This window comes from Dasypus novemcinctus, chromosome 14 (assembly GCF_030445035.2).
Source record: "Dasypus novemcinctus isolate mDasNov1 chromosome 14, mDasNov1.1.hap2, whole genome shotgun sequence".
Lineage (NCBI taxonomy): Eukaryota > Metazoa > Chordata > Mammalia > Cingulata > Dasypodidae > Dasypus > Dasypus novemcinctus.
The window spans coordinates 72,682,747-72,710,131 of NC_080686.1; the positions used below are offsets into that span (position 1 = coordinate 72,682,747).

The 27,385-nt window shown below is 37.4% G+C and overlaps 1 protein-coding gene across 1 annotated transcript in view; it reads right to left on the reverse strand.

The window, feature by feature from the left end:
- Nucleotides 1–27,385, reverse strand: part of NUDCD1 (NudC domain containing 1) — an 89,203-nt gene that overhangs the window by 38,872 nt on the left and 22,946 nt on the right. Inside the window, exon 2 of the mRNA XM_004457529.5 lies at nucleotides 25,340–25,494. Coding sequence (XP_004457586.2) covers nucleotides 25,340–25,494 — 155 coding nt within the window. The remainder of the gene's footprint in view (nucleotides 1–25,339; nucleotides 25,495–27,385) is intronic.

Here is a 27,385-nt window from a genome sequence, read left to right on the forward strand (position 1 = left end):
TTAATAAGTGCTTTGATTTTTTGCTGTCTCATTTGTCACTAAACCCTGTGAAGCTGAAAATATGAGGTCCACTTGAGGAAGACAGAGAGGTTTGTTGAATAATTTGTACAAATGTCATTGCTAGAAAATGGGAGAGCCAACATTCAAATCCTGGTTAGCTCCATCATAAAATTTGATATTCTGGGGAGCAGATGTAGCTCAAGTTGTTGAGAGCCTGCTTCCCAGGTTCGATCCCCAGTACCTCCCAAAAACAAACGAACAAAAAAAAGTCAACTCTCACTGGGGAGCTGATATAGATCAGAGGTTGAGCAGATGTAGCTCAGAGGTAAAAGCAATTGCTTCCCATGTACGAGGTCCTGGGTTCAATCGCTGGTACCTCCTAAAAAAAAAAAAAAAAAAAAAAAGTTGATGTTTTTTCCCCTATTCCACATTTTCTTGAAAACAGACCACTTCCTAAGATTTTTAAAAACAAATGTAACTTGGACCCCACTGTAATTTCTAGAAAAAATAAATAAATAAATAAATAAATAAATAATGCTAAGAATGGAACTACCATGTCCAGTTGTTCTTCAGGCTAATACATACTATTTTTACTTGATTTTTAAATCACTAAAATGTAATACAAAAATAATAATGAAAATATTGTATATAAATTATAAATAAGTACTAAAACACAAATAATCAATACCTATGAAAAACACATCTCTAAGACATTTTGGGGGCCTCTTATTTGCAGCTACTAGCAGACAAGCTTAGGATTAACAAAGTATTTTTCTTATCATATACATTTATAGAAAGAGTACTCAAGAAAATGGTCACACAAAAATAAAAAGGCATACCATTCATCAAGATTACTAGATATTAAAGTACAAAAATGTTTACCCTTTAAAAAGGAAGTGATCTTTTTCTTGGAGAAACATTTTCATCAATAATAATCTAACTTTATCTGGAAGAAAGACTATGACAACCTTGCTTTTTCCTTCTTTTTTTTTTTTTGGCTTTAAGAAAAAGTTTTTAATTAAATGCAGTTTGACTGAGTAATGTCTTATGTAACATAAGCCTTTCAATATTGCATTAGTCACATGCAGTTCTAAGAATTTATATTTCCATTTTATTTTTTCCTTTAACCAGGTAAGCAGTTGGCTCCCTGTTTGATTAACAGACTCTAAACTTTAGACAATAAAATGAAATTTAAGGCTTAGAGATGAACGTAATGACATACAACTGAAGTGGACTAAAGAGTAACTGTAACCTGTAACTCCAAAACACAGTCTCCAAAATATAGGCTTATCCCCGGAATTCAGTAACTCCTCCTCTGGATCTTTAAATGTAAATTAAAGAGGCAGCATCATGAGATGACATGCATCCTTAGTAGCAGAACAAACTGGTTTTTCAGGCAAATGAAAAAACATCATATGTACATTCTTCCCTAAATATTATGAAATTAAAAATATTACTTTAAAAAATTAGTTATATCTCTTATAATGGTGATATAATAAACAAATTTTTAAAACGTTTTTTTGCTTTTCCAAGTCATTTTATACTTCCTATGCATACTTCCTCTCAATTGACCAGTCTTCTAAAACTAACGATTATAAACCCACAAGTGAAATTTACATGGAAATTTATAAATCTGTGTTGAAATGCTGCCACCTGCTGGCTCCTGACGAAGCATGAAAGGCAAGTAATTACTTCAGTCTTTGTCCACAGATAGTGTAGAGGCCAGATATTAATGGTCCCAGAAAAAAAGAGCCTCTCTGTGATTCCTGCATGTGTGTATATCACTCAAAAAAAAAAAAGGATATTGAACAGCTGTTTTCTGCTATATAAATAGCTCATGTCTAGCAGTGGCCAATAGTCCCCATTGGCTCTCAACATAAAGCTCAAAGAGTAGGCTGATTTCCTCTGTTGTTGATCAGAAAAAAAGGTAATATAAGAATGAAGCCCCATCTGGCACTCAAGTGGTGGAGGTTCCACCTACCATATGGGAGGACCTGGGATCGATCCCTGGGGCATCCTGGTGAAAAAGAGGGGAGAGCATGCCTGCACGGTGAGCCACTGCCCACACAGGTGCCTGTGTGGTGAGCACAAGTGACCACATGGGTGCCCACGAGGTGAGAGCAAGTGGCCAGTGCCTGTGCAGGTGAATCACACAGCAAGTTGATGACGCATCAGGGAAGGGACTGGGAGGGGGGGTGGGGATAGGGTACAGCAGGGATCTGAGCTGAGGTGGCACAGGTGACGGGGAGCTTCTCTTCATGTCGAAGGTCCCCAGGATCAAATCCCAGTGAATCATGGAGAAGGGAAAATGAGAAGAGAAGACAGTACAGACAGCAAAAACAGTGGGGCGGGAGGAGAGGAAGAGGGAAAAATAAATAAATGAATGAATAAATAAATAAATAATGAAGGGCGGTAATTTCCTGTACCCTAGGTAGAGGGTTTCTCAAATTTTGGTCACTGGATTATAAGCAAAACACCCAAGGTATTTGATAAAATGCAGATTCCTTGGTCACAACCAACTTGGGACATACTGACAGAGAATCTTTGGGAGTGATACCCTAAAATTTGCTGTTATTTTTATCAATTAATCCAAGTGAATCTGATGTGCAATACAGTTTGAAAACCAAAGACAAAAGCTTAATTAGTTAACCAGAAAACAACCTAAAAGAACTCCAAGCCTGGTTCTTTAATAAAATTGGGGAGAAAAAAATTCCCCTAAAATTTAATTAAGGAAAAAAGAGGAAAACTAGAGAAAGTTAGGGAAGAGAAATGAGACAAAAGAGAACATAATATATGTGAATTTACAGCAACAAATTTGAAAGTGTAAGAGGAAATGATTTCCTAGCAAAATATATATTATAAAAATTATGCAAAAAACATTTTGAGTAAACTAATTATCATGGAATAAGGTGGATAGTTAATTAGAGAAGTGCCACTGAAAAGAATAACAGGAATAACAGCAGTCTGCTTTAATATAAAAAGAACAGATCATTCCAATTTTATGTGAACTATTCCAGTCCACAGAAAAATAGGAAAGCTCCCCAATCCATTTAAGAAAGCAAGCAAAACTTCCATCAAAACCTGAAAGATATCTCCAAAAACAAAACAAAACTTTAATAGATGGATTTCACTTGAACATAAATGCAAAAACTCTGAATAAAATGTCAGCAAACAGAGTCTAGCAATGTATCAAAAGCATATACTATAACCAAAAATGGCTTATTCTAGGAACTTAAAGAAGTAGGGCAGTTAAGGAATTTAAGAATTATATCAATCTAATTCATTACAATGATAAAGAAAAGCACATGATCATTAAGAATATATGCTGAAAAGGCATTTGATAATGTTCGGCAGCCATTTTAGAAACAGGAACAGAAGTAAACAACTTTAAAATAACAAAGGTTATTTACCAAAAACAACATATTCTTAATAGTCATTAAAATGAAGAACTAAATCTCCATAATTATACAACACTGTCTCAGAGAGTCTATGTAGGAACTGCAATAAGACAAAAATGAAATGACAAGGGAAGGCTATTTTCATTTGCCTAAACATTGCAGAAGAAGAGATAAAACTATTTTTGCTGTTATTAACTATATATTTAGAAAACTCAAAAGGCAGTAGGTAAAAAAACTAATGAATTATCAAATAAGGGTGCTGTTTATAGAATAACTTTCCTAGAAAACAAAATAGGAAAAACTATGTGCCATCCAAAGCAGAGGGAGGAACTTTAAAATTCCTAAGGATAAATATGACTAAAGGAGCATAATTCCAACTACATTACATCCTACAAATGGCAAAAACTATAATGACAGTAAAAAGGTCAGTGGTTGCCAGGGGTTCAGGGAGTTGGAGTTAGAGAGAGGGACAAAGAGGTGGAACACAGAACATTGTTAGGGCAGTGAAACTATTATGTATTATACTATAATGGTGAATACATGACAGTATGCATTTGTTAAAGCCCATAAAACTGTACAACACAAAGAGTGATCCCTTATGTAAACTAGGTACTTTAGTTAATAATGTATCAATATTGGTTTATGTATTTTATCAAAGGTACCACACTCAAGCATTATTGTAATAGTAAGAGAAACTGTGGATGGATGTGTGTGGGGGGGGCGCAGTTACAGGAACTCTGCACTTTCTGAGCAATTTGTCTGTAAACCTAAAAAATAGCACCTATCAAGAAAAGTATAAGATCAAGAGAAAACTAAAACCTTACTTAAGAACATAAAAGAAGATCTAAATAAATGGAAAGACATCCCATATTTCTGGGTTTTTAAAAAAGTCATAAAAACACCAATTTCCTCACATTAATGTAAAATCTCTATACTAGCAAAAAGAAAGAAAAAAAACAAACAAAAAAACCTGACGATTTCTCTCTTAAAAGTCTGAACTAAAATGATGCTGGACTTAGAAACATCAGGCCCAGGTGAACACAGGAATAGAGAGTCATACTGAAAGAAAAAATACGTGATTCAATAAAAGTCCACATATTAAAGGTGAGACCACAAACTCTCTTCCTGAGAGGATACCAAATTAGGATCAGGTCTTATACCTCTCAGGTAAAAAACTGGAGGTGCCCCCTCTAAGAAAAGCACATGATCATTAACAATATATGCTGATGATAGCATGTATCATGCCATCATGTGTCCCTTCATTTGCCAGCTGAGGAGGTAAGACTTACAAAAACTAATATTCAGAGGCCAGGGATCCTGACTCAACCATACAGTGTCACTTAGCAGTGAAGGAAAAATAAAAAGCACCCTTAGATGATCTAATAAACTGTACATTAGCTTATACCCTCTAAACCAAACAATTAAAGGACTTTATAATCCAATTGCATAATATATACATAGTGCTAAATAAAATTCTGTGATGAGAATGATGTGTTAGTCAGCCAAAGAGGTGCTAATGCAAAGTACCAGAAGTCTGGTGGCTTTTATAAAGGGTATTTATTTGGGGTTGAAGCTTACAGTCACAAGGGCTTTCTAAAGAGTCCAACTCAAGGTAGTGTTAGAGGTTACTTTCTCACACAAAGTCATTGGCCATATCTACAAGGCAAGGCAAGATGGCAGCCAATATCTACAAGGGTTCAGCCTTCCTTCTTTCTCTTAAGGCTCCATGGTCCCAACTTCTTCCAATCTCAGCTGCAAGCTCGTATCAGGCTTTTTTCTCTCCCCAGGGCTTGTTTCTTTCCTGGCTCAGCTGCTCAGGTCTCTTCACAGATCAGCTTTAGACTATCAGGCTCATCTCTCTGCCCAGGGCCTCTGCCATGTATAATGAGCTGCCTCTTTTCCTCTGTGTTCTTCTGTGTATCCATTTCTGTGTTCTCCTTCTCCATGAGTTTACTTCTGTGTGAAAGTCTGTTTTATCCCCACCAAGGGGTAGGGACTCAATCCTGCACATCCTAATGACATGGTCAAATAAAAGCCCTAATCTTGATTTAATAAAGTAAAAGTGAAACCTCTGAATTTAATACAATCAAAGGCTAACATGCCCAAGGGAAAAGGGTGGTTACAAATATAATCAATTATCCTTTTTTTGGAATTCATAAATAATATCAAGCTGATACACTCCGTCTTCTGAATTCCAAAATGACATTACAATATTGAAAAAACATTAAATCAGTAGCAATGCAAGTGAAAAATACCATAATCAGTTTACAGAAATACAGTTTGTCTTGGGGCAAAGTCCCATCTGGCTGTAGACCTCTGAAACTTACAAACCCATTTATTTGCTTCCAATATACAAAGGGACAAAGGATAAACATTTGCATTACCATAAAGAGAAACTGGGAGGGAAACATGAGTCACTGGTCCCCTACAGTTCCATAAACCTGCACACTTCATTAGATTTCAAAGTCAGAACCATTCTCAAGATGCTGGTTTCTTCTCCAAGGGGACTCAGAGATCCACCCTTTCCACAGGTTTACCCAATGGCCATTTTCTTGGTTTCACCCTCATCAAGCATCTGGGTGGTGAACGAGCTCAAGACCTCACCCCTCAAGAGCATTGGGGTGATGGCCACATTCTACCCAGTCTTTGGGGTGGAGTCTCAACCCACCCCAAAGCACAGGGAGGGGGAGGCAACAGTCTCCCTAATCTCTGGCCTATAAGGCCCAACCCTCTCAGAGCAGCAACCTGGCCTTCCCAAATCTATGGGGGTTCTGGCCCACCCCTCTCAGACCTATGGGGTGTCAACTTTATTCTCCCCAACCCTTGAGGGATGTGCTCCACCCTCTCTGTACCCTGGGGCAGCTCTCCCTGAACATCAGGCTGGAACATCCACCCTCTTCAACTGCTGGGGCAAACTTACGCCCTCTGTACACATGGGTGGAGTTCCTCTTTTGGCCGAAGGAGATGTCCTAATTCCAGATCTCAGGTTTTCTTCTTAAAGTCATTTCCCTTCCATATCTCCCTTCAAATGGCCATTTCAGTCCAGGATGACAGTGGTTTTGTTCACAAGCTCTCTCAAAAAGCTTGTTGGTTTAGCATGCAAGAAGTAGCAGCCTAAGCCATCAGACAGTAAGAATTTCCACAAGCCTTTCCTAGATAATTGCATTTTCAATCTTGATTTACAAGTTTCAAATTTCATTAGGTCCTCAAATGGGGCACTATCATGTGGGGCTTGATTTCCAGAGGCTTGGAATTTCCAGAATCAGGTTCTAGTTTCATTGTGCCCAACAGTTCAGTTCTCAGCTTAGCTCTCTCATCTAGCATTTTAGTATAAGCTGCAAGGAGAAGTCAAGCCACATTATCTGAGTTTACTTTGAAAGTTCTTCAGCTAAATGCCCAGGCTCACCATTTTCAAATTCTGTCTTCTACAAAACATCAGGAGTTAATCTTGCTAAGTTCTTCATAACTTTAAAACATAGAGCATCTTCCCTCCAGTTTCCATCATTAGTTTCATCATTTACTTTTAAGTCCTCATAAAAAGTCTCTTTAGTATCCATATTCCAACCGAAAGTCTCTTCAAAGTACTCTATGCCTTTTCTATCAAACATTTCACAAATCCTCCAAAAGATACCCTTTACCCATTTATAATACCATTCCAGCATTTCTGTAATTGCAAAATCACTTCCCCACTTCTTGATATGAAATTCTGTATTAGGGGTTATCACACCAGAGGAACAGACAAGTTTACAAACATAATTAATTGTCCTTTCATGGAATTCATAAATAATCTCAAACTGCTACAAATGGTAATTGAGAACTAAGAAAAGAAACTTGTAGGAACTTTCCCAGAACTCATCCATTCTTAATTAAGATTTTCTTCTTATTATTGGTGGAAAATTTTATTTAAATTTTATAACTTTATCAAGAAGATAAATGTATACTGTACATAAGTAAAAGTATACCTTGCTTTGAACATGTATGAACATGGACCAAAAAAGGATGCCATTTTAATGTCAAATTCAAATTGAAGGACAGAAAAGGAAGTGGTTTCTACTGTAATATAAATTAATAAACTGGAAAAGACTTTATTTTGTACAGTGAAGCATTCCTAATGCTTCTAACACTGCCTGGCCTGTAGCAGGTATTCAATAAATATTTTTGGCTAACTGGATAGTATAAATTAGACTCTTGTGACTGAGCTGGGCTATATAAGTCAATTTTCTTAAAGATTATCCAGGAGTAAAATTTAAGATTTTAGATTTGTCTTTCTAAACAAACAAAAATATATCAACAATCTAAAAAGATAAAATCCCTTAAAATTAAAAGGTGCAATAAAATACAAACTACCGATATGCAAGTGTGGACACATATAATTACGCATGGGCATATAGCACACATACGAGTGTACAGGACATATGCCTTATGTGTACCGAATACAGTGCATAAAGGAATTATATGTGTATATGTGCATATAACATCTGTAGCAAGTTCATACACAGGCAAAGAGAGACTAAACTAAGTAGGGAACTAAAAGAACTTATAAGGTACCCACAGAAATAAGAGACTAGGGTCAGGAAAAGGAATTAAAGACACATTAGTCTTTTCTCTTATTCAATTAAGCAACCTTAATATAAATACAGTATTTTATTTTCCATGGAACCTCTCCAATGGAAAAGGAAATATATACTAAACAGGAGTGTTTAATTCTGCCATCTATAATATTTCAACAGTAATCATTAAAGTTTCTTTACAGATTTCCATCAATCTCTTGTGATTTAGGTTAGAATTAGTACCAAAATCCTGATTATCAATGACTAAACCTGAAGAAAACAAACTTTTGGATTTAACTGTGACCCTGACTGCACCTTTCCCCAGCCAGCATAGTACTAAACTGAATCAACCAACCAATCTTTCTTTCTCTTTAACATTTCTAGTAGCTTAACATAGAATACCAAGACTATTCCTTCCTCTTTTCAAGATCTAGATTCTGCCTACCTTGCCAGCCTCATCTTTCATCAGAACCTTCACATCTTCTGTTTAATTCCATAAATACTCCATGCTTCAGCAATATCAATCTTGAGGACTTTTAGTATGCAAATGTGCCTGCAGTAGTTAGCCAAATGTTCCTCTTATTGTTCACACACAATGGCTCAGTTGTGGTAATTCATCCTTCAAAATTCTGTTAAGGTAACATCTCTGAGAAACCTTCCCTGAACACTTTACCGACCCCCCAATTTATCATTTCTTCTTCCATCTTACTTCTTCATCTTGTCCCCACTTCCATTCAATTTACTTTTAAATATGGCTACAAAGCACATAGCATTCAATAAATGTTTGTTATTCTGTAAAAATATTTATCTCAACAAACCAAAGACATATCTAAGAGTTTATCTTCTTAAAGTGAAATTTTCTCAAGCAAATACTGACAGATTTTTTAGAAAGTAACAGAAATAAAGTTGGTTTTAAGTGAGACTTCAATAAATAATCAAACTTCCTTTTCGAAGGAGGAAAAGCAAGACATTTAAACTACTATCATAAGTATCATGGAAAATATCCCCATAAGAACAGATTATGTCTATTTTACTGAAAAAAATTTTAAAAGGAAATTAAAAAAACAAAGAAAATACATTGATGAATAACGGTGGAAAGTTTTAAAGATTAAAGTGACACAAATAGACAAAGTTATAAGTATATGATATAAAAAGCTTTGAAACATTATTCAGAGACCAACTGAGGAAGTTTGATTTAAATAATCAGCCATCTTTTCAAAAAGGATCAAGATTACAAGATGAGGGAAGCATAATACCTATATTAGCTACTTATTGCCAATATTTTTCTCTTGACTTTTAAAATCATCATCTTCTTTTCAACTGAATTTAACTAAATAAGCATATGAGTCTAAAGACTACTACAGAAAAAATTTAAGCAATTAGTTACACAACATATATATTATGGTCAAATAATTATTTCAGAAATGTAATCCAATCTGCAGATTAGCCAGATCCTTGGGATCTAGTCTGTAAGCTATTGCTGTAAGATATAGCTGAAAGCTAGTCTGTAAGATATTGCATTATGTTTGTAATCTGGCCTGTACGTGGACATGATGACTGAGTTATGTTTAGGGCTTTGACTGGGCCACGTCATCAGTGTGTTGAATCTCTGCCCCTTGGTGGGTAGGGACTCACAGATAAAAGGCATGGCAAAGGACAGAGTGGAGGGTTTTTGATGTTGGAGTTTTGATGCTGGAGTTTGATGCTGAAGCCTTAAGCTGGAGCCTTGGGAAGTAAATTCATAGAGGTAACAGAAATAAGCCCCAGGAAGAGAGGAACACTGAGCCCAGGAAGAAGCAAGTCCTGGGAAGAGAGGAACCCTGAACCCAGAAAGCCAGAATCCTCGCAGACGTCAACAGCCATCTTGCTCCAACACGTTAAAATAGACTTTGGTGGGGGAAGTAACTTATGCTTTATGACCTGTTATCTGTAAGCTCCTACCCCAAATAAATACCCTTTATAAAAACCAACCAATTTCTGGTATTTTACATCAGCATCCCTTTGGCTGACTAATACACATGCCAACAGAGTCGAAGGCTAGTATTAGTAGAATGCTACATCCTGTTAAAAGAAATAACAAAAGGATCATTATAATTGAAAATTCAAACTAATAATGCTTTGAGATTTAGATAAGAGCATGAAGAAATTCTAGAGTGAAACTTTGAATCTTAACAAACTGTCAAATTGTTTTTGCCAGGAGACCCCATCTGTAAAGACATTTCACACAGAAAAGTCAAACATACACTGGTACAGAGTTGTTTCTGTTCAAGGTAAGGGGGTGGTTTTACCTTTCCTGCCCATGTAGTGGCCTCTGAGTTCAGTTCCAAGGAATCCTCCAGGACCTAGAGATTTCACAGACACCACTAACCAGGTTAAAACTCTTCATTTTCTTTGTAGACTCAAAGGGGAAGCGATTTGTTCAAGGTCACATAGTTGGTCTATCCATGCCAGAGGCAGGTCTAAAACAATGTATACCATAAAAGTATAGTACAAAAGTACACCATGAATGTATTTTCATTAAAACAAACACTACTTTCTTGTTTCTGGGGAGGAGATAACTATTTTTTCTTTTTGTAGTTTTTTTTTTTCCTTTTTAATATGAAAAATCTCCAATATAGGAGAGAGAGGGGCAAGATGGTGGTAGAATAAGGAGCGCCAAGAGTCAGCTCATCCTATAGTCAGTTAGTAATCACCCAGAGCTATCTAAAGTACCTGTTTGGGGGATGCAGAAGACCAGAAGAGCATCCTGCAGCATTCTTGGAAGAACAGAAGGAGACCATCCTTCTGCCGTAAAGTTCGTGAGTAGAGCACTCCATGTCATGAAGCCAGTGCACATCCTCCACTGACTGTGTAAGACACCTCAGGAGCTACCCCCTGGCTGGAGTTGGAAGTTTCACTTCCCCAAAACAGGGGAGGAACAGACAGTCAGGCACCAACTTCAGCTACAGATCAGTAAATTTGGCTGGCTAAAGTCTAATCCTAAGAATAGCTAAAGTTTGAGCCTGTCCAAGTTAGAAGAGGACAGTAGTCTCCATATTAACTCCACCCCCAAAAAGAGGGGAAGCAGGACAGATTTGGGTAAGGACCAACTTCTTTCACACAGATTAGACTGCAGCCCTAGTCTAGGCTCCAGCCCTACCTTCAACAGGGAGGAAACTAGAGGGACCTGCACCAACCTATTCAAGCAACAGTAGTCACTTTTGGCCTGCATGAACTAGACTGTTGGAGACCTGTACACATCCACCGATAGGATACGGGGGCGGGGGGGGGGGGGGCGGGCACTGTTCCTCCAGCCTCTCCAGGTAACTACAGGTACTTTTAGCCTGCACAGACTACATTATTGGACAATTGTGCCTCCATCCCAACCCTGATAGGACAGGAGGGGGGCAGTGTTTCCTCAACCTCTCCAGGCAACTGCAGGCACCTTCAGAGCACATGGACTAGATTGTTCGGCACTCCTGTGGTTCCATCCCCATCCCTGAAAGGGCAGAAGGAACAGTGCTCCACAGCCACTCCAGGCAGCTGCAGCTGCTTTCAGCCCATACAGACTAGATATGGGGACATGCCAGCAGCTCCATCCCTGCCATTTTCAGGGCAGGAAGAGGGACTGTGCTCCCTCAGTGTCTCCAGGCAACTGCAGCCACTTTCAGCCCATAGGAACTAGATTGATAGACACATCTGTGGCTCCATCCCAGGCTCTGACAGAGCAGGAGGAGGGACGGTGCTCCCTCACCCTCTCCGGGCAACTGCATGGACTGGATTGTTGGGATTCCATTCCCACCCCTAGCAGGGGAAGAGGGGGGTCAATGCTTTGTTAGTCTACCTGGGCAACTGCAGTCAGTTCTGACCTGCATGGCTTAGGTTGCTGCCCATATGTGCAGCTCTATCCCCATCCCAGGCAGGGGAGGGAGCATGTGGAGCTTCATCATTGTCTCTGGGCAACTAAAGACAGCCTTGGCCTGCACAGCTTGTATTACTGCACATGGCTGTGGCTCTGTCCCTACCCATTAAAGGAGAAAAGTGCAAGAGGCTTCATTCATTCCTGAGGCAACACAGGCTAGGGTATCAACAGCTTACAGTACCAACTGCATCCTTAGCTCCTGCTCTGCAACCAGCAAAGGAGAAAGGGCAAGAAAGAGATGAAAAAGAGCAGAAAAATTTCAGATTGGCTTAACATGAGCCACTAAAAAGTTCCACACTGACTTAAACCAACTATCAAAGACAAGCTGTAGCACAAAGTCAATCAAATACAAAGCCCTAGAATAAAGAGACAAACTGTATGCAGAATAAATATATCTAGTAAATCAGATGCCAAGACAACAACAAAAAATTTACAATCTATACCAAGGAAAAGGAAGATATGGACCAGTCAAAGGAAGAAGTCTCCAGAAGACATAAGGGAATTGTGACAATTAATCATAGATGCTCAAAGAATTCTCCTTAATAAATTCAATGAAATGGCAAGAGATTAAGGATATAAGGGAATTGTGACAATTAATCATAGATGCTCAAAGAATTCTCCTTAATAAATTCAATGAAATGGCAAGAGATTAAGGATATTAAGATGATACTGGATGAGCACAAAGAAGAAATTAAAAGCATATGTAGATACCTCCTGAGAGCCTCCCTGTTGCTCAAATGTGGCCTCTCTCTAAGCTAAACTCAGCATATAAATGCATTACCATCCCCCCACAGTGGGACAGGACTCCCAGGTATAAGCCTCCCTGGCACCAACAGATTACTACCAAGCACCAACTAGCAATGCAACTGGAAAAAGACCTTAACCAAAAGGGGGGAAAGGTAAAGACAAATGAGTTAATATGGCTAAGAGACTTGAAAGTGAGTCAGTAGGTTATTCCAGATGTTACACTTATGAACATCTCAGCAGGATCTCATTGACTGCCAAAATAAATATTGCCTCAAATAGCAGGGCTCCGAAGGGTTCTGCAGACATCCAGACACTATAGGCAGGGCATACAGTTCAGGATTTTGGTGCCCTGCCAGTGTGCCGTACTTTGGAATTTATGCTCCCAAGTGTGAAAGAGTTGGACTCAGTTGTGGTTTCCCAACACATGGCTCTTCTGCTCCTTCTATTTGAACCTACAGCTAGTACTAGAGTTGATAGGTGTATGTTCAAGAGACTTAAATCTTTGGGCTGTGCCATGTGCCAGCTGGGCCCTGAATCTCAAAAGAGTATCAACACCCACTCTCCAGTTCACTGGACTCACCCAGGACAACTACCAAGATGATGATGATGGACAACAAACAGAAAGAGTCTGCAACTGCATGCAAGGTAATCCCATCCATCTGTCCCATGGGATCTAAGATCCCTCTCAATTAGACATGAGGTGGGCATCATCATCCCAGAATCATCAGGATTAGAGAGTGAACGAAGGACTAGAGTAGACTTACTGGTATTCTACTATCAACTTATTGCGATTCTAGCAATGAAAGAACTTATATCATTGATGTGGAGGCAGTGGCCACTGGAGGGTCTGAGGGGAGGAAGTGGGAAAAACAGGTATAATATGGGGACATTTTGGGGACTTGGGAATCATCCGGAATGACACTGCAATAACAGATACAGGTCATTATTTATCTTGCCATAACACATAAAATTGCACAGGAAAGAGTGTAAATTATAATCCATGTTTAGCAGCAATGCTCCAAAATGTGTTCGTCAATTGTAACAAATGTATCACACCAATGAATGTTGTTAATGTGGGAAAATGTGGGAGAGGTAGGGAGCAGGGATATGGGAATCCCCTATATTTTTTATGTAACATTTATATAATCTAGGTATCTTTTTTAAAAAATTAAAAAGTATATTTTTTAAAAAGCATACATAGAAAAAAGAGCAGATCTTATGGGAATGTAAGGTACCATAAATGAAATAAAAAATGCATATAACAGCAGACTTGACGAGGCAGAAGAAAGGATCAGTGAGCTTGAAGGCACAGCCTTCAAAAGCAAACATAAAAAAGAACAGGTAAAGAATGGAAAAAATTGAACAGGGTCTCAATGAACTAAATGACAGCAACAGACGTGCAAACATACATGTTGTATTAGTCAGGGTTCTCAAGGGAAAAAGAACCGACAGTAGATAGTTGTAAATAGTATGAGATTTTATAAAATTGCCTCACACGACCATGGGGATGCACAAATCTAAATTCCGTAGGGCAGGCTGCATACAACGGATTCAGATGAAGGTCCTAATGGACTTCCTCAAGAGACACTGGTGATCTGAAGTACAGATGGGGATTCTCTCTTTGAATGTTGAAATCATTTCTCCTTTTAAGACCTTCAATTGATTGGATGAGATGTCACTCACTGCTGACAGCAATCTCCTCAGCTAACTGTAGATGTAACCAGCCATCTACGTAATCAACTCACTGATGATTAAAGTCCATGAAATGCCCTTGTATTACAATTAGCCCAATGCTTGCTTGGCCAAAAACTGGGCACCATTACCTGGCTGAGTTGACACACTAGTCTAATCATCATATATGTCATGGGTGTCCCAGAAGAAGAAGAGAAGGGAAAAGGGGCAGAAGGAATATTTGAGGAAATAATGGTAGAAAATTTCCCAGCCCTACTGAAAGACATAGATAACCATGTCCAAGAAGCACAACATACTCCCACCCAAATAAATCCCAATAGTACCTACTCTAAGACATACATAAATCAAAATGTCAAATGCCAAAGATAAAGAGAGAATCCTGAGAGCATCAATAAAAAAGTGATTCATCATAAACAAGGAATGTCCAAAAAGGTTAAGTGCTTTGATTTCTCATCAGAAACCACGGATGCAAAAAGGCAGTGGTATGATATATTTAAGATAGTGTGTTAGTCAGCTAAAGGGGTGCTGATGCAAAAGCCCAGAAATTGGTTGGTTTTTATAAAGGGTATTTATCTTGGGTAGAAGCTTACAGTTACCAGGCCATGAAGCACAAGTTAGCTCCCTCACCAAAGTTTACTGCCACGTGTTGGAGTAAGATGACTGCTGACTTCTGTAAGGGTTCAAGCTTCCTGGGTTCCTCTCTTCCCAGGGCTTGCCTTCTCCAGGTTCAGTTGCTCTGTTAGCTCCACAAGGCCAGATGTAGACTATTAGGTAAACAGCTTGTTTCTCTTCCCTAGGCCTTCTCTCTTTCTTCATGACCAAGCTCCTCTGTGTATTTACATCCCACGGCTCCAGCTCAAGACTCCCAACTCTGTCTTTTGCCGTGTCTTTTATCTTTTTACCAAGGGTTGGGATCTCAACGCCCTATTGACATGGCCCAGTCAAAGCCCTAATCTTAATTTGATCATGCTCAGAGGAAAAGACCAGTTTACAAACAAAATCCAGTATCGATTTTTGGAATTCTTAACAGTATCAACTGCTACAGAAATTAAAAGAGAAAAACTGCCAGCCAAGAATCTTATATCCAGCAAGACTGTCTTTCAAAAATGAAGGCAAGTTCAGAATATTCACAGATAAACAAAAACTGAGAGAGTCTATAACCAAGAGACTGCTTTGCAACAAATACTAAAGGGAGTACTATAGCCTATTCATAGATAATATGATCCTATACCTAGAAAGTCTTGAAAAATCAACAACAAAGCTACTAGAGCAAATAAATGAGTTCAGCAGGGTAGCAGGATATAAGATTAATACACAAAAATCAGTAGTGGTTCTATACACTAGTAATGAGCAATACGAGGAGGAATTTAGGGGGAAAATTCCATTTACAATAGCAACCAGAAGATTCAATATTTAGAACTAAACTTAACCAAAGTCATAAAGCACTTGTACTCAGAACAATAAAGTGCATTTCTAAAAGAAATCAAATAAATTGAAGAACATTCCATGTTCATGGATTGGGAGACTAAATATCATTAAGATGTCAATTCTATGCAAATATATATATATTCGGTGCAATCCTGATAAAAATTCCAATAGTCTTTTTTTTTTTACAGATAGGGGAAACCCAATTATCAAATTTATTTGGGAGGGTAAAGGACCGCTAATAGCCAGAAAAAAACAAAACAGAAGAATGCAGTTCGAAGACTCTCACTTCTGGACTTTAGCAACAGTGGTAAAAACAGTATGGTACTGGGGTAAAAATAGGCATATAGAACAATGGAATAAAATTAATGGTTCAGAAACAGACCCTCACATCTATGATCAAGTGACTTTTGACAAGGCAGTCAAGGTCACTCAGCTGGGGCAGAACAGTCTATTCAACAAATGGTAGAGGGAGATCTGGATATCCATAGCCTAAAGAAAGAAAGAGGACCCCTCTTTCACACCTTATACAAAAATTAACTCAAAATGGATCAAAGACCTAAATATAAAAGCTAGAACCATTAAACTCCTAGAAGAAAAAGTAAGGAAACATTTTCAAGACCTGGTGGTATGTGGTCATTTATTAAACCATACACAGAAAGCATGAAAAAAATGAAAGAAAAAATGGACAAATGAAACTTCCTCAAACTTAAGAACTTTTGAGATTCAAAGGACTTTGTCGAAAAGATGAAAAGGCAACCCACTCAATAGAAGAAAATATTTGGAAACCACATAATCAATAACAGTTTGATTTCCATGCTCTATAAAGAGATCATACAATAAAAGAGCAAGCAATCCAATTTAAAAACAGGACAAAAACTTAAATAGACATTTCTCCAAAGAAGAAATACAAATGGTAAAAAAGTCCATGAAAAAATGTTCAATATCACTAGCTGTTAGGGAAACACAAATCAAAACTTCAATGAGATATCATCTTACACCTCTGTAGCAGTTTGATATTATTGATGAATTCCAAAAAGAAATATTGGATTATTTCTTTTCCTCTGGGCACATGAGATTATATTGGATTACTTAATCAAATAAACCTCTTGTGTCAGTAGGGCATTGAGTACCCGCCCCTTGGTGGATGGGGACTCGCAGATAAAAGTAACGGCAAATGACAGATCTGGGGGTTTTTAATGTTGGAGTTTTGATGTTGGAGTTTGATTCTGGAGCCCTGGGGAAAGAGACAGAACCATTCGCCTGATAGTCTACAGCTGACTTTGTGGAGAGAGGCAAAGCCTGGAGAGCCTCATAGTCTACAGCTGTCTTTGTGGAGAAAACAGAAGCTGTGCCCAGAGGGACCCAGGAAGCCTGAACCCTCATAAGGTGTCGACAGCCATCTTGCTCCAACACATGAAAATAGACTTTGGTGAGGGAAGTAACTTATGCTTTATGGCCTGGTATCTGTAAGCATCTACCCCAAATAAGTACCCTTTATAAAAACAAACCGATTTCTGGTATTTTGCATCAGCACCCCTTTGGCTGACTATACAACCTCATAGAATGGCCATTATTTAAAAAAAAAAAAAAAAAAAAAAGCAAAAACCAACAAGTGCTGGGAAAGAATGAGGAGAAATAGGAACACTCCTTCACTGTTGGTGGGAATGTAGAATGGTGAAGCCTCTGTGGAAGACAGTTCGGCAGTTCCCAGGAAAGTAAACACAGATCTGCGGTATGATCTGGCAATCCCTTCACTAGGAATAGATTCAGAAGAAGAACTAAAAACAGTGACATGAACAAACAATTGCACACCAATGTTCATAGCAGCATTATTCACAATTGCCAAAAAAAATGGAAACAACCCAAGTGTCCATTAACCAAAGAATGGATGAACAAAATGTGGCATATATATATATATATATATATGATGGAATATTATGCTGCTATAAGAACTAAAAGTGGAACACATATGATAACAGGATGAACCTTGAGGACATAATACTGAGTTAAATAAGCCAGACACAAAAGTACAAATACTGTATGGTCTCCCTAATATGAACTAAATATGAGGAAAAAAACACATGGAATTACAACCCAGAGAATAGGTTATTAGGAGATAGGATGAGGACTGAGAAGGGGTACTGATGCTTATTAATGTATATGTACTTTTTAATTATCTTGACTGTAGAAGTGTGGAAAAGGATAGAGTTGAGGGTAACACATTATGGTGAGTATAATTAACACAGCTGGTTTATAAATGGGATTGTAAGGGGTAGTCTAGGGAAGTAAATGTCAGCTGAAGAAAGCTAGAGAATATCTAGGGATTGAATAACATAGTGAACCCGGAGATGGATGAGGACATGGTTAATAGCACAAATACAAGAATGTTCTTCCATGACATAGAACAAATGTATGTCACTATTACAAGGCAGTAAGAATACAGTGATGCACGGAAAAAATATTAATACAATTAATGTAACTTACAGGCTAATTAACAGCAATATTGTTAATATTCTATCAATGTCAAAGAAGGTACTACATCAACACTAAGGGTCAATAATAAGGGGATATGGGATTTTTTCTTTGGAACTAAGGAAAATGGTCAAAAATTTACTGAGGCAATGACTGCACAATTCTGTGTGAAAGTGAGATCCAATGAGTGTACACTTTAGATAGACTGTACAAGGCATGGGACTGTACAACAAAAGTGAACCATGTAGTGGAAGATGAACTATGGTTAACAGTACAAATATCAGCGTATTCTTTAATGAACTATAACAAATGTATGATACTAATAAATGGTGTTAATAATAGTGGTGTATGGAAAAATATGCTAAATGTATGCTATAAACCATGGGTAGTGGTAATAGTCTGATATTCTTTCATAAGCTGTAACAAACTTTACAACAATGTAAAGAGTTGGCGGTGGTGAGCTATATGGGAATTCTACACAGTATGCATGACTGTTTTATAAGCCCATAACTTCTCTAATAAAAAATACATACTTTAAAAAAATTTAGTAGAAGAGAGGGGAATTAACTTGGAACATTTCTCCCAAAAAAGCAGAAGAAGAAAAGAGAAAAATAATTTCAAATATAAACCAAAGTAGAAAGAACAATGAATTCCCAGCTTCAACAATTATCAAGTTATCTTCAAACCTGTTTCATCTATACCCACATCCATATTATTATGAAGCAAATCCCAGTCAAGTCTTACCATCTGTAAATATTTTGGTATATATTTCTAACAGGACTTTTAAAAAAACCCTTATCACCATTTGTGGCAGTTTAATATTATTTATGAATTCCAAGAAGGAGATATTATTTTTGTAAACTGCTCTGTTCCTCTGGGCATGGTACTCTTTAATGTATTAGATTCAGCTGAGATGCCTTTGATTACATTAAAAGATTAGGGCTTTGATACGACCATGTCATTAGGGTGTACTGGGTTGAGTTCCCGTCCCTCTTGGTAGGTTATAAAAATGGATACTCAATCAGGAACACACAGAAGTAGATACACAGAAAAGAAGAAAACAGAGAAAGAGAGACAGCTTATTAGATAGGATCCTGTGGCCCCAAGAAGACAGATGAGCCATTCATCTGAAAGTCTACTACAGCTGACCTTGTGACGAGACCAGAGCAGCTAAGCCCGGGAAGAAACAAGCTCTGGTGAGAGAGACTAGCCTTACGCCAGGCTAAGAGCTGAGTTGGGAATAAGCTGGGACCACCATGGAGTCTTAAGAGGAAAGAGGAAGGTTGAACTCTTGCAGACATCACCTGCCATCTTGAATCAGCACGTGGCAACAGAGTTTGGATATGAAAGTATCCCTTAAATAACCCTGAGTTGGACTCTGTAAGACCTTGTAACTGTAAGCTTCTACCCCAAATAAATACCCTCTATAAAAGCCAACAGATTTGATACTTTGTATCATTACCCCTGTAGCTGACTAACACACCATTAGTCTACTTTAATAAAGAAACATAATTAATTAGTTAAATTAACAAATTTCCAGTTAGTGTTCAAATTATCAACTACAAGAACTGTGTTTATTGTAAAAGATGTTTATTTAATTGACTTTATTAGTTCCCCAGTATTAGCCTAATCTTTAAAACCAAAGGATTCTGTTTTCTCCAGAAAAGAAATCCTGACAGGAAAGAGATTTTCTACTTTCCTATGTTAACTATATTTCACTCTTTCTTCTTTAAAGGCAAACAAAAGCAAAATAAAACAAAGAAAAAAACCACAACAACTGTAGGAAACAGGGAAAAGTAAAGCAACAAACAAAACTGAATTTGAATGAATTAAAAGGTATCATTTTGCTCTTTAGGCTCTCCTTTCTCATTCTCTAAATTCCTTAGTTCTATAACAAACATGATGATATACTAAGTCAACTCCACTTACTTGTGAGAGCTAACTATTAAATTTTCAGGAATTTTGAAAGTAGTAATTTAAAATGGCCAGGAAGGAATTTTTTACACTACAGAAATCAGTAAACTCTAAAATTTGAGTTTTTTCCCACTAGACAGCTGGTTATTCAACATTTAACTGCATGCCACCATGCAAAACATATCTTCATTTGTATACCACATTGAGTTCACGTTAATAGTCTACTCCACTTGGCAAAAGTCGAAATATACACTGACCCAGTTTAATTCTGTCTTAGTTTGCCAGGCTGCTATGGAAAACACCACATAATGGATTTTGGCCCAATAAGAGGAATTTACTGGGATCATGGTTCTGAAGCTAAAAGAAATCCAAAATCAAGATAAAGGCAAGAGTTGCTTTCTCCTGGAGTCTGTGGTGTTCTGGTGCTAGCTGCCAGCAATCCCTGAGATTCCTTGACTTTTATCCTGCCTCCCATCCCATGGAGATTTCCTCTCCTTTTTACGGTTCTTCTGATTTCCCCTGACTTTCAGCTTCTTTTTTGTGTGGCCTTCTCCAACTTCTGGTTTCCAGTTTCTTCTCTTTATAATGTTCCCAGTAGTATGGATTAAGATTCACCCTCTCAATTGGGTCACACCTTAACTAAAAATATCTTCATCTTCAAGAGGTCCTATTTACATTCACAGAATATAACTCAGGAACTTAGATTAAGACTAAGAAGAGCATGTCTAAATTGGGGGGGGGGGTTCTTATTCAATCTACTACAAATTTTAAGCTTAAAGAAAGAAAATATATTACCTATAGGCAGGGTGATGATGCTACTTGCTCTGATTCATCTCACTTAGGGGCTTCTCTCAGAGGCTTATTGAGGTGAAAGGTTTGACATGCTCAAAATACAGACAGCAGCTGAGACGGAGCATTTTTATAATTTATAACTTCTGCCTCTTTTAATAAGTTATCCTGGGTTACTTGACATTCAATGTAAAAATGGGGGAAAAGGTGTATAATGTTCTTTCTGAAACAAGAGGATTTAAGAAACCTGAGTTCAAAGAACAAAAATTTACGGTGGATCTTTTAAAATGTTTTTCAGGACCAATGGGCACTTGTGGCTACTTGAAGAATAATTCATAGAATTTTTTTACTTTGCTAAATTATCTGTCTCTATTAGCCAGTAATAAGGAGAATGGATAGAATAGTTTGTAAGATTATTTATTTATTTATTTATTTATTTATTTATTTATCTCCCCTTCCCCCCTTACCCTGGTTGTCTGTTCTCTGTGCCTATTTGCTGCGTCTTCTTTGTCCGCTTCTGTTGTTGACAGCGGCATGGGAATCTGTATTTCTTTTTGTTGCATCATCTTGTTCTGTCAGCTCTCCATGTGTGCAGCACCATTCCTGGGCAGGCTGCACTTTCTTTCACACTGGGCGGCTCTCCTTATGGGGCACACTCCTTGCGTGTGGGGCTCCCGTACGTGGGGGACACCCCTGCGTGGCACAGCACTCTTTGCGCACATCAACACTGTGCATGGGCCAGCTCCACACGAGTAAAGGAGGCTCAGGGTTTGAACGCGGACCTCCCACGTGGTAGACGGATGCCCTAACCACTGGGCCAAGTCCGCCTCCTGGATAGAATATTATAGCACTCTGGAACCAGAATAGTTCAAATCCAGACTCCACTACTTATTTGCTGCCTTTGACTAAGATAGGTTATTTAATACTCTGTGCCTCAGTTTTCTCATCTGTAAAGTGCAGATAATAATAGTATCTACCACATAGGGCTGTTGTGAGAATTAAACACTTAAAACACATGAACTGCTTAAAATAGTTTCTGATATGTAGTATGCACTCAATAAAATTTAGCTGAAATTACTGTGATTTACTTTTCAATTATTCTTGTTATACAGTTCTGTTCCTCTCAAATGGATAAGTATAGCAAGTAAACCAACAATTTTTTCCCATAAAATAATGTAACCTGTGGCCTATGCTAATAATATCTCTTTATTGTTGCATAATGCCTTCTACTTTTAAAAGTATTTTCACACATCTCACCTTAACTTTTCAAAAACCTTATCATCATCATCCTTATTTCATGTGAGGAAACTGAAGCCAACTGTACCCTTTTTGACAGCTTTCATACATTCCCAACTAACAGTTATCTGTATATTTACCTTATACTGGCATCTAAAAAGTACAACATATAAGCACTAGAGTATATCACAATGTCCTGAAAAAAAACTGGTTCTCAATAAACATGTTAAGGTGAACTTAACTGGCAGGTCTGACATAATTGTTCAGTTCCCTTTCTACTAACTACTTCCACTTTTAAGATGGGTATTGGAAAGGTACTGTGCATGCCACAAGATAATCCATGGGAGAATAAAATAAGATTATGTATCTTATTTTATGGATTATTTTATGGATTTCAGATCTACCATCGTGTCATCCCTTTTCCTGAGTCAGAGAATTGGCAGAATAATTTTTACTGGCTTACAGTATAGCACATTCAACCAAAATCTTCACTAAATATTGAAAATATTAGTTAAAGGGAAAGTTTCATACACACATGCACATAAACACACACAACTCTATATCAAAAAAACATATTCAATGAGAGAGATAAGACCATAGCCTATAATAAACACAAGTGTCTTATTACTCTACCTGGCTTATACACAATATTTTTGAACCTATATAGTAATTCTAAATAGCATACTGGCCTAACAAGAAAAAGGAACTGAGACTTAAGTCAACAAGATACCAGATCCCATCTCCTCTGTTCCAGCAAGAAACCAGAATTTATTTGTTCAATGATTTGCCTGTGTTAAGGGCCACCTGGAGGAAAAGATACATCATCACCAAGAAATGCCTAACTTCTCTTCCTTAAAATTCTAAGAAAAAACAATGCATCACCAATACAGAACTCATACCTGTACCTGGCAAAGAAATAATAGGAGGAAGATCCTATCAAGAATGCAAGGCCAACTCCAGAAAATGTTAGCCATTCAGCAAACATACTGACCTAGCCTTCTGTTGAGTGCTAGGATTACAGAAACTAAGAGCAAGCCATGGCCTACAGCAGGGATTGGCATCCCAAGAGCCAAATCCCACCATCTGTTTTTGAAAATAAAGCTTTACTGAAATACAGTCACACTCATTCATTTACTTATTATCTATGGCTACTGTCACACTGTAACAGCAAAGCTGAGTAGTTATAAAATAGATAATCTGGCCCACAAATCCTAAAATATTTAACATCTGGCCCTTTGCAGAAAAATTCTGCCAACCTGTGGCCTAGCAGGAAATGACCACCTTTACAGATTTGGGAACCAAGAAAAAAGTGAAGGAGTAGTTTGAATATTTCTGGGAAAGCAGAGAATGTCAGACCAAGATTCTAGATGAAAAAATGGTTAACTGGCTCCTAAGTGAAATTAGGAAGCAGCTTGGCATAGAATAAGAGAGAGAATTTTCTAGGTAGAGTTAATCACAAGAGAAAAGGTCTAAAAATAATAGGGTACTCAGCATGTCTCAAAAACTGCAAATAGTTTAGTTTGCTGGATTGTAGTCAATAAGTGGGGAAATGGTAAAAAAAAAAAAGATTGGAGAGAAAGGTATTATAAACTATAGATGCCAAGATGAGGTGCGTATTTTAAGAATACACTAGGAATGGCTGTAGCTCAAGCAGTTGAGTGCCTGCCTACCACACAGGAGGTCCTGGGCGCCAGTCCCAGTGCCTCCCGTAAAAAAACAAACAACAAACAAACAAATGAAGAAACCACCTCAGGGAAGCAGATATGGCTCAGTGGTTCAGCACTGGCTTCCCACATACAAGGTTCCCAGGTTCACCCAGGTTCAATCCCCAGCCCCTGGTACCTCAAAAAAAAAAGAATATATTTTACTTTGTGCTTAAACTTGTTTTAAAAAAACAACACTCTGGAAAGACAAAGAGGAAATTAATTAATAAAAGAAGTTGAAGGAAGATTGGGTAGTAATGGACACAGGGTAGATAGATTGAGGCCAGGAAAACTTCACTGATATTTTTCATTTTTTGTTTTTTAAACTATATGAATATATTGCCCATTCTGAAAATTAAGCAGGAAGTGATAAGACTAGACAGGCAAATCATACATTATTTTGTAAATGCAATGTAGAGGAGGTCTGGAAGGAACAAAGAGTAGTTACGAAGCTATTAACAGACTCTTTGACTATTTAAAGCAAATATATTAACAGTGTATTGTGGAGTTTATAACATAGGAAGACAAAAAATAAAAATACCTCAAAGGGCAGGGAGAGGAGGTAAAAGGAATTACACTATTATAAAGTTCTTACAGTGGTATAATTGTGATAAGTTAAAGATGTATGCTATCATCTTTATATTAACCATGAAAGAGAATATATTAATATTCTCAAGAGGTTTAGGTAAAAAGCAAAAGAGGAAGTTAAAATAGTATTTTAGTAATATTTAAGCAAAATGAAAAAGCATGGATTAAATCCAAAAGAAGAACAGAGACACAAAGGAACAAAGAAGAGATGTGAAAACAATAGCAAGATGGTAACATAGACCAAATTACATTTGTAATTACATTATAAGTAAATGTATCCAGCCCTTTAATTAAAAGACAAAGTTTGTCACTTGTAATACTGGATAAAAAACAATCTCCAAGTGTATGCTCTTTACAATAAACAGTTTAAATATATAAGGACACTGATAGATTGAAAGAAAAAGTATGGAAAAAGATCAACCAATGATAATCAGAAAAGAAAGCCAGCAGGACTATATTAGTATCAGACAAAGTAGATTTCAACACAAAAAGTATTCCCAGACAAAAGGAAACATGTTATGATGCTAAAAATCTATAGCAGGCAAAACAATTTTAAATGTTTGCATCTAATTAACAGTTTTAAAAATATATAAAGCAAAAATTAACTAAAAGAAAAAAGAGATAAATCCATTATCAAAGTTGGGGATAACACTACACATAGAAAAAGCAGAATAGTTATACTAATATTAACATATAAAAGAAATTAGAGTGGTTGTCCATTGGTGGGAGTAGAGAGGAATAAATAAGTATAAATAACAGGAAAAAAGGGAAAAATTTTAACTGAATTAAACAAAAATGGAGCCTTGCAACGATTAATGACAGGTTTCCATATACTAAACAAATATATACCTCAACTCCTGGGACTGAGAACAAAAGGGAAAATATAATTGGAAAATTCTATTATTATAAACTTTCTCTTACCAACATCACTGTTAAATTCATAATTCTTCCAAGGTTGTCAATGTAGTAGACACTGTCTTGATACCATGAATCACAATGTAGATAATTATACATTCCAAAAGCATTCATGTGTTCCAATGTGTATTGATCATCTCGGAGTTTTACTTCTGCCACAGCTGAAATATGAAAAATAAACATAAGCACCAAGAATTTTACTTTAGGTTGTTCCTTTCTGAAGAACACTTGCAAGGCTAAAGAGTCACAGAATGCCAATACACAAAGGCCTTTGATGCAAGGCACTATATCATTGTCTTTCAGTTATGTCTTCCTTATAACTATGAATAAAAAGAATAGATAAATCCTAAAAATGAAGGAGTTCTCTTCTTCTGGGGAAATACTAAGTCCACTTTTAAATGCTTTCACTCTAATATTTCATTCATTCTTCTCACATATTAAGAAATGGAGAGAATATGTTATAGTACTAATTATACAGTTAGGAAAGTAAACCCAAATGGTGACTCTCCAATGTTACATCACATCTTTTCCAAAGGTACAGAACAAAACAATGTCATAGGTGGAAGAGAAACGAGGTCCCACATATGGAACAGTGCTCCTTCCACTACACAAAGCTGCTTCTCTAATAAATCTGCTAAATGTGATCCTTGCCTCCCACTCCTCCTGCCCTTCCATACAGTTAGCAATCCTTATAACTCAGGGATGCCTATAACCTAGAGTTAATTTCTGCCCCAACAGGAAATATATAAGTGGACTATGCTAGGTCAATACCTTGCCTTAATATGAAACTCAATTTTCTGTATTATGATTGCATATTCTTCTTTTCCCAGAATGTTTATCAGTTCCTACTCCACTGTCTTGATTCCTGGCTGACTTACATTCATTCACTTCTTCATTCAAATATTTTAATAGAAAGCACAGAATCTACTTTCCTGGTGTATTTGATCTAGCAGGGAAATGGACATTAGTCAAATAATGACATAAATAAAATTATAATTAAAAACTACAATAAGTGCTATGAAAAAAAACTACTGATACTATGAGAACACATAACCTAGGGAACCAATCTATTTGGGAGAATTAAGGAAAGCTTTCCAAAGCTTCAGCCAAGTTATAAAGGATAAAGAAGAGGGAAACGGACTTTGGCCCAGTGGTTAGGGCGTCCGTCTACCATATGGGAGGTCCGCGGTTCAAACCCCGGGCCTCCTTGACCCGTGTGGAGCTGGCCATGCGCAGCGCTCATGCGCGCAAGGAGTGCCGTGCCACGCAAGGGTGTCCCCCGCGTGGGGGAGCCCCACGCGCAAGGAGTGCGCCCGTGAGGAAAGCCGCCCAGCGTGAAAAGAAAGAGCAGCCTGCCCAGGAATGGCGCCGCCCACACTTCCCGTGCCACTGACGACAACAGAAGAGGACAAAGAAACAAGACGCAGCAAATAGACACCAAGAACAGACAACCAGGGGAGGGAGGAAATTAAATAAAATAAAAAAAAAAAAAAAAAAAAAAAAAAAAAAAAAGGATAAAGAAGAGGTAACTTAATAAAACATATTTACACATATATACACATTCCTACCCATTCCAGACAGAAGGAAAAGCAGGCAAAAGGATGAGGAAAATTCTGCATATAAGGAACCTAAAGAAGGCCAGCCTGGCTGAAATAAAGACAGAACAAACAGAATTGTACAAGGAAAGGCTACTGATGAATGAGGCTAGAGAACTGGCCAGGAGTTAGGATCATGAAAGGTCTTGCTGTTAGATATCTTCGTTGGTAAACCCAAAGAAATAAGAATCCACTTAAGAATTTTTAAGCAGGAGAATAAAGTTCACACTGAAATTTATAAAAGATTACTTATGACTACAATGTGGAAAACAGACTGAAACAAAGAAGAAGTAAATTCATTATAATTTTATGATACATTTGAAAGAGGTCAAAGAAATTATTATTCTATGACTCAAGCAACTGTTTATTTCATAACAAACAGATAGAAACACATTTCACTGATGAGGAAAAAGAATGATCAATTTTTAGCTTTCTAGCACCACTCTGTGGATGAAAC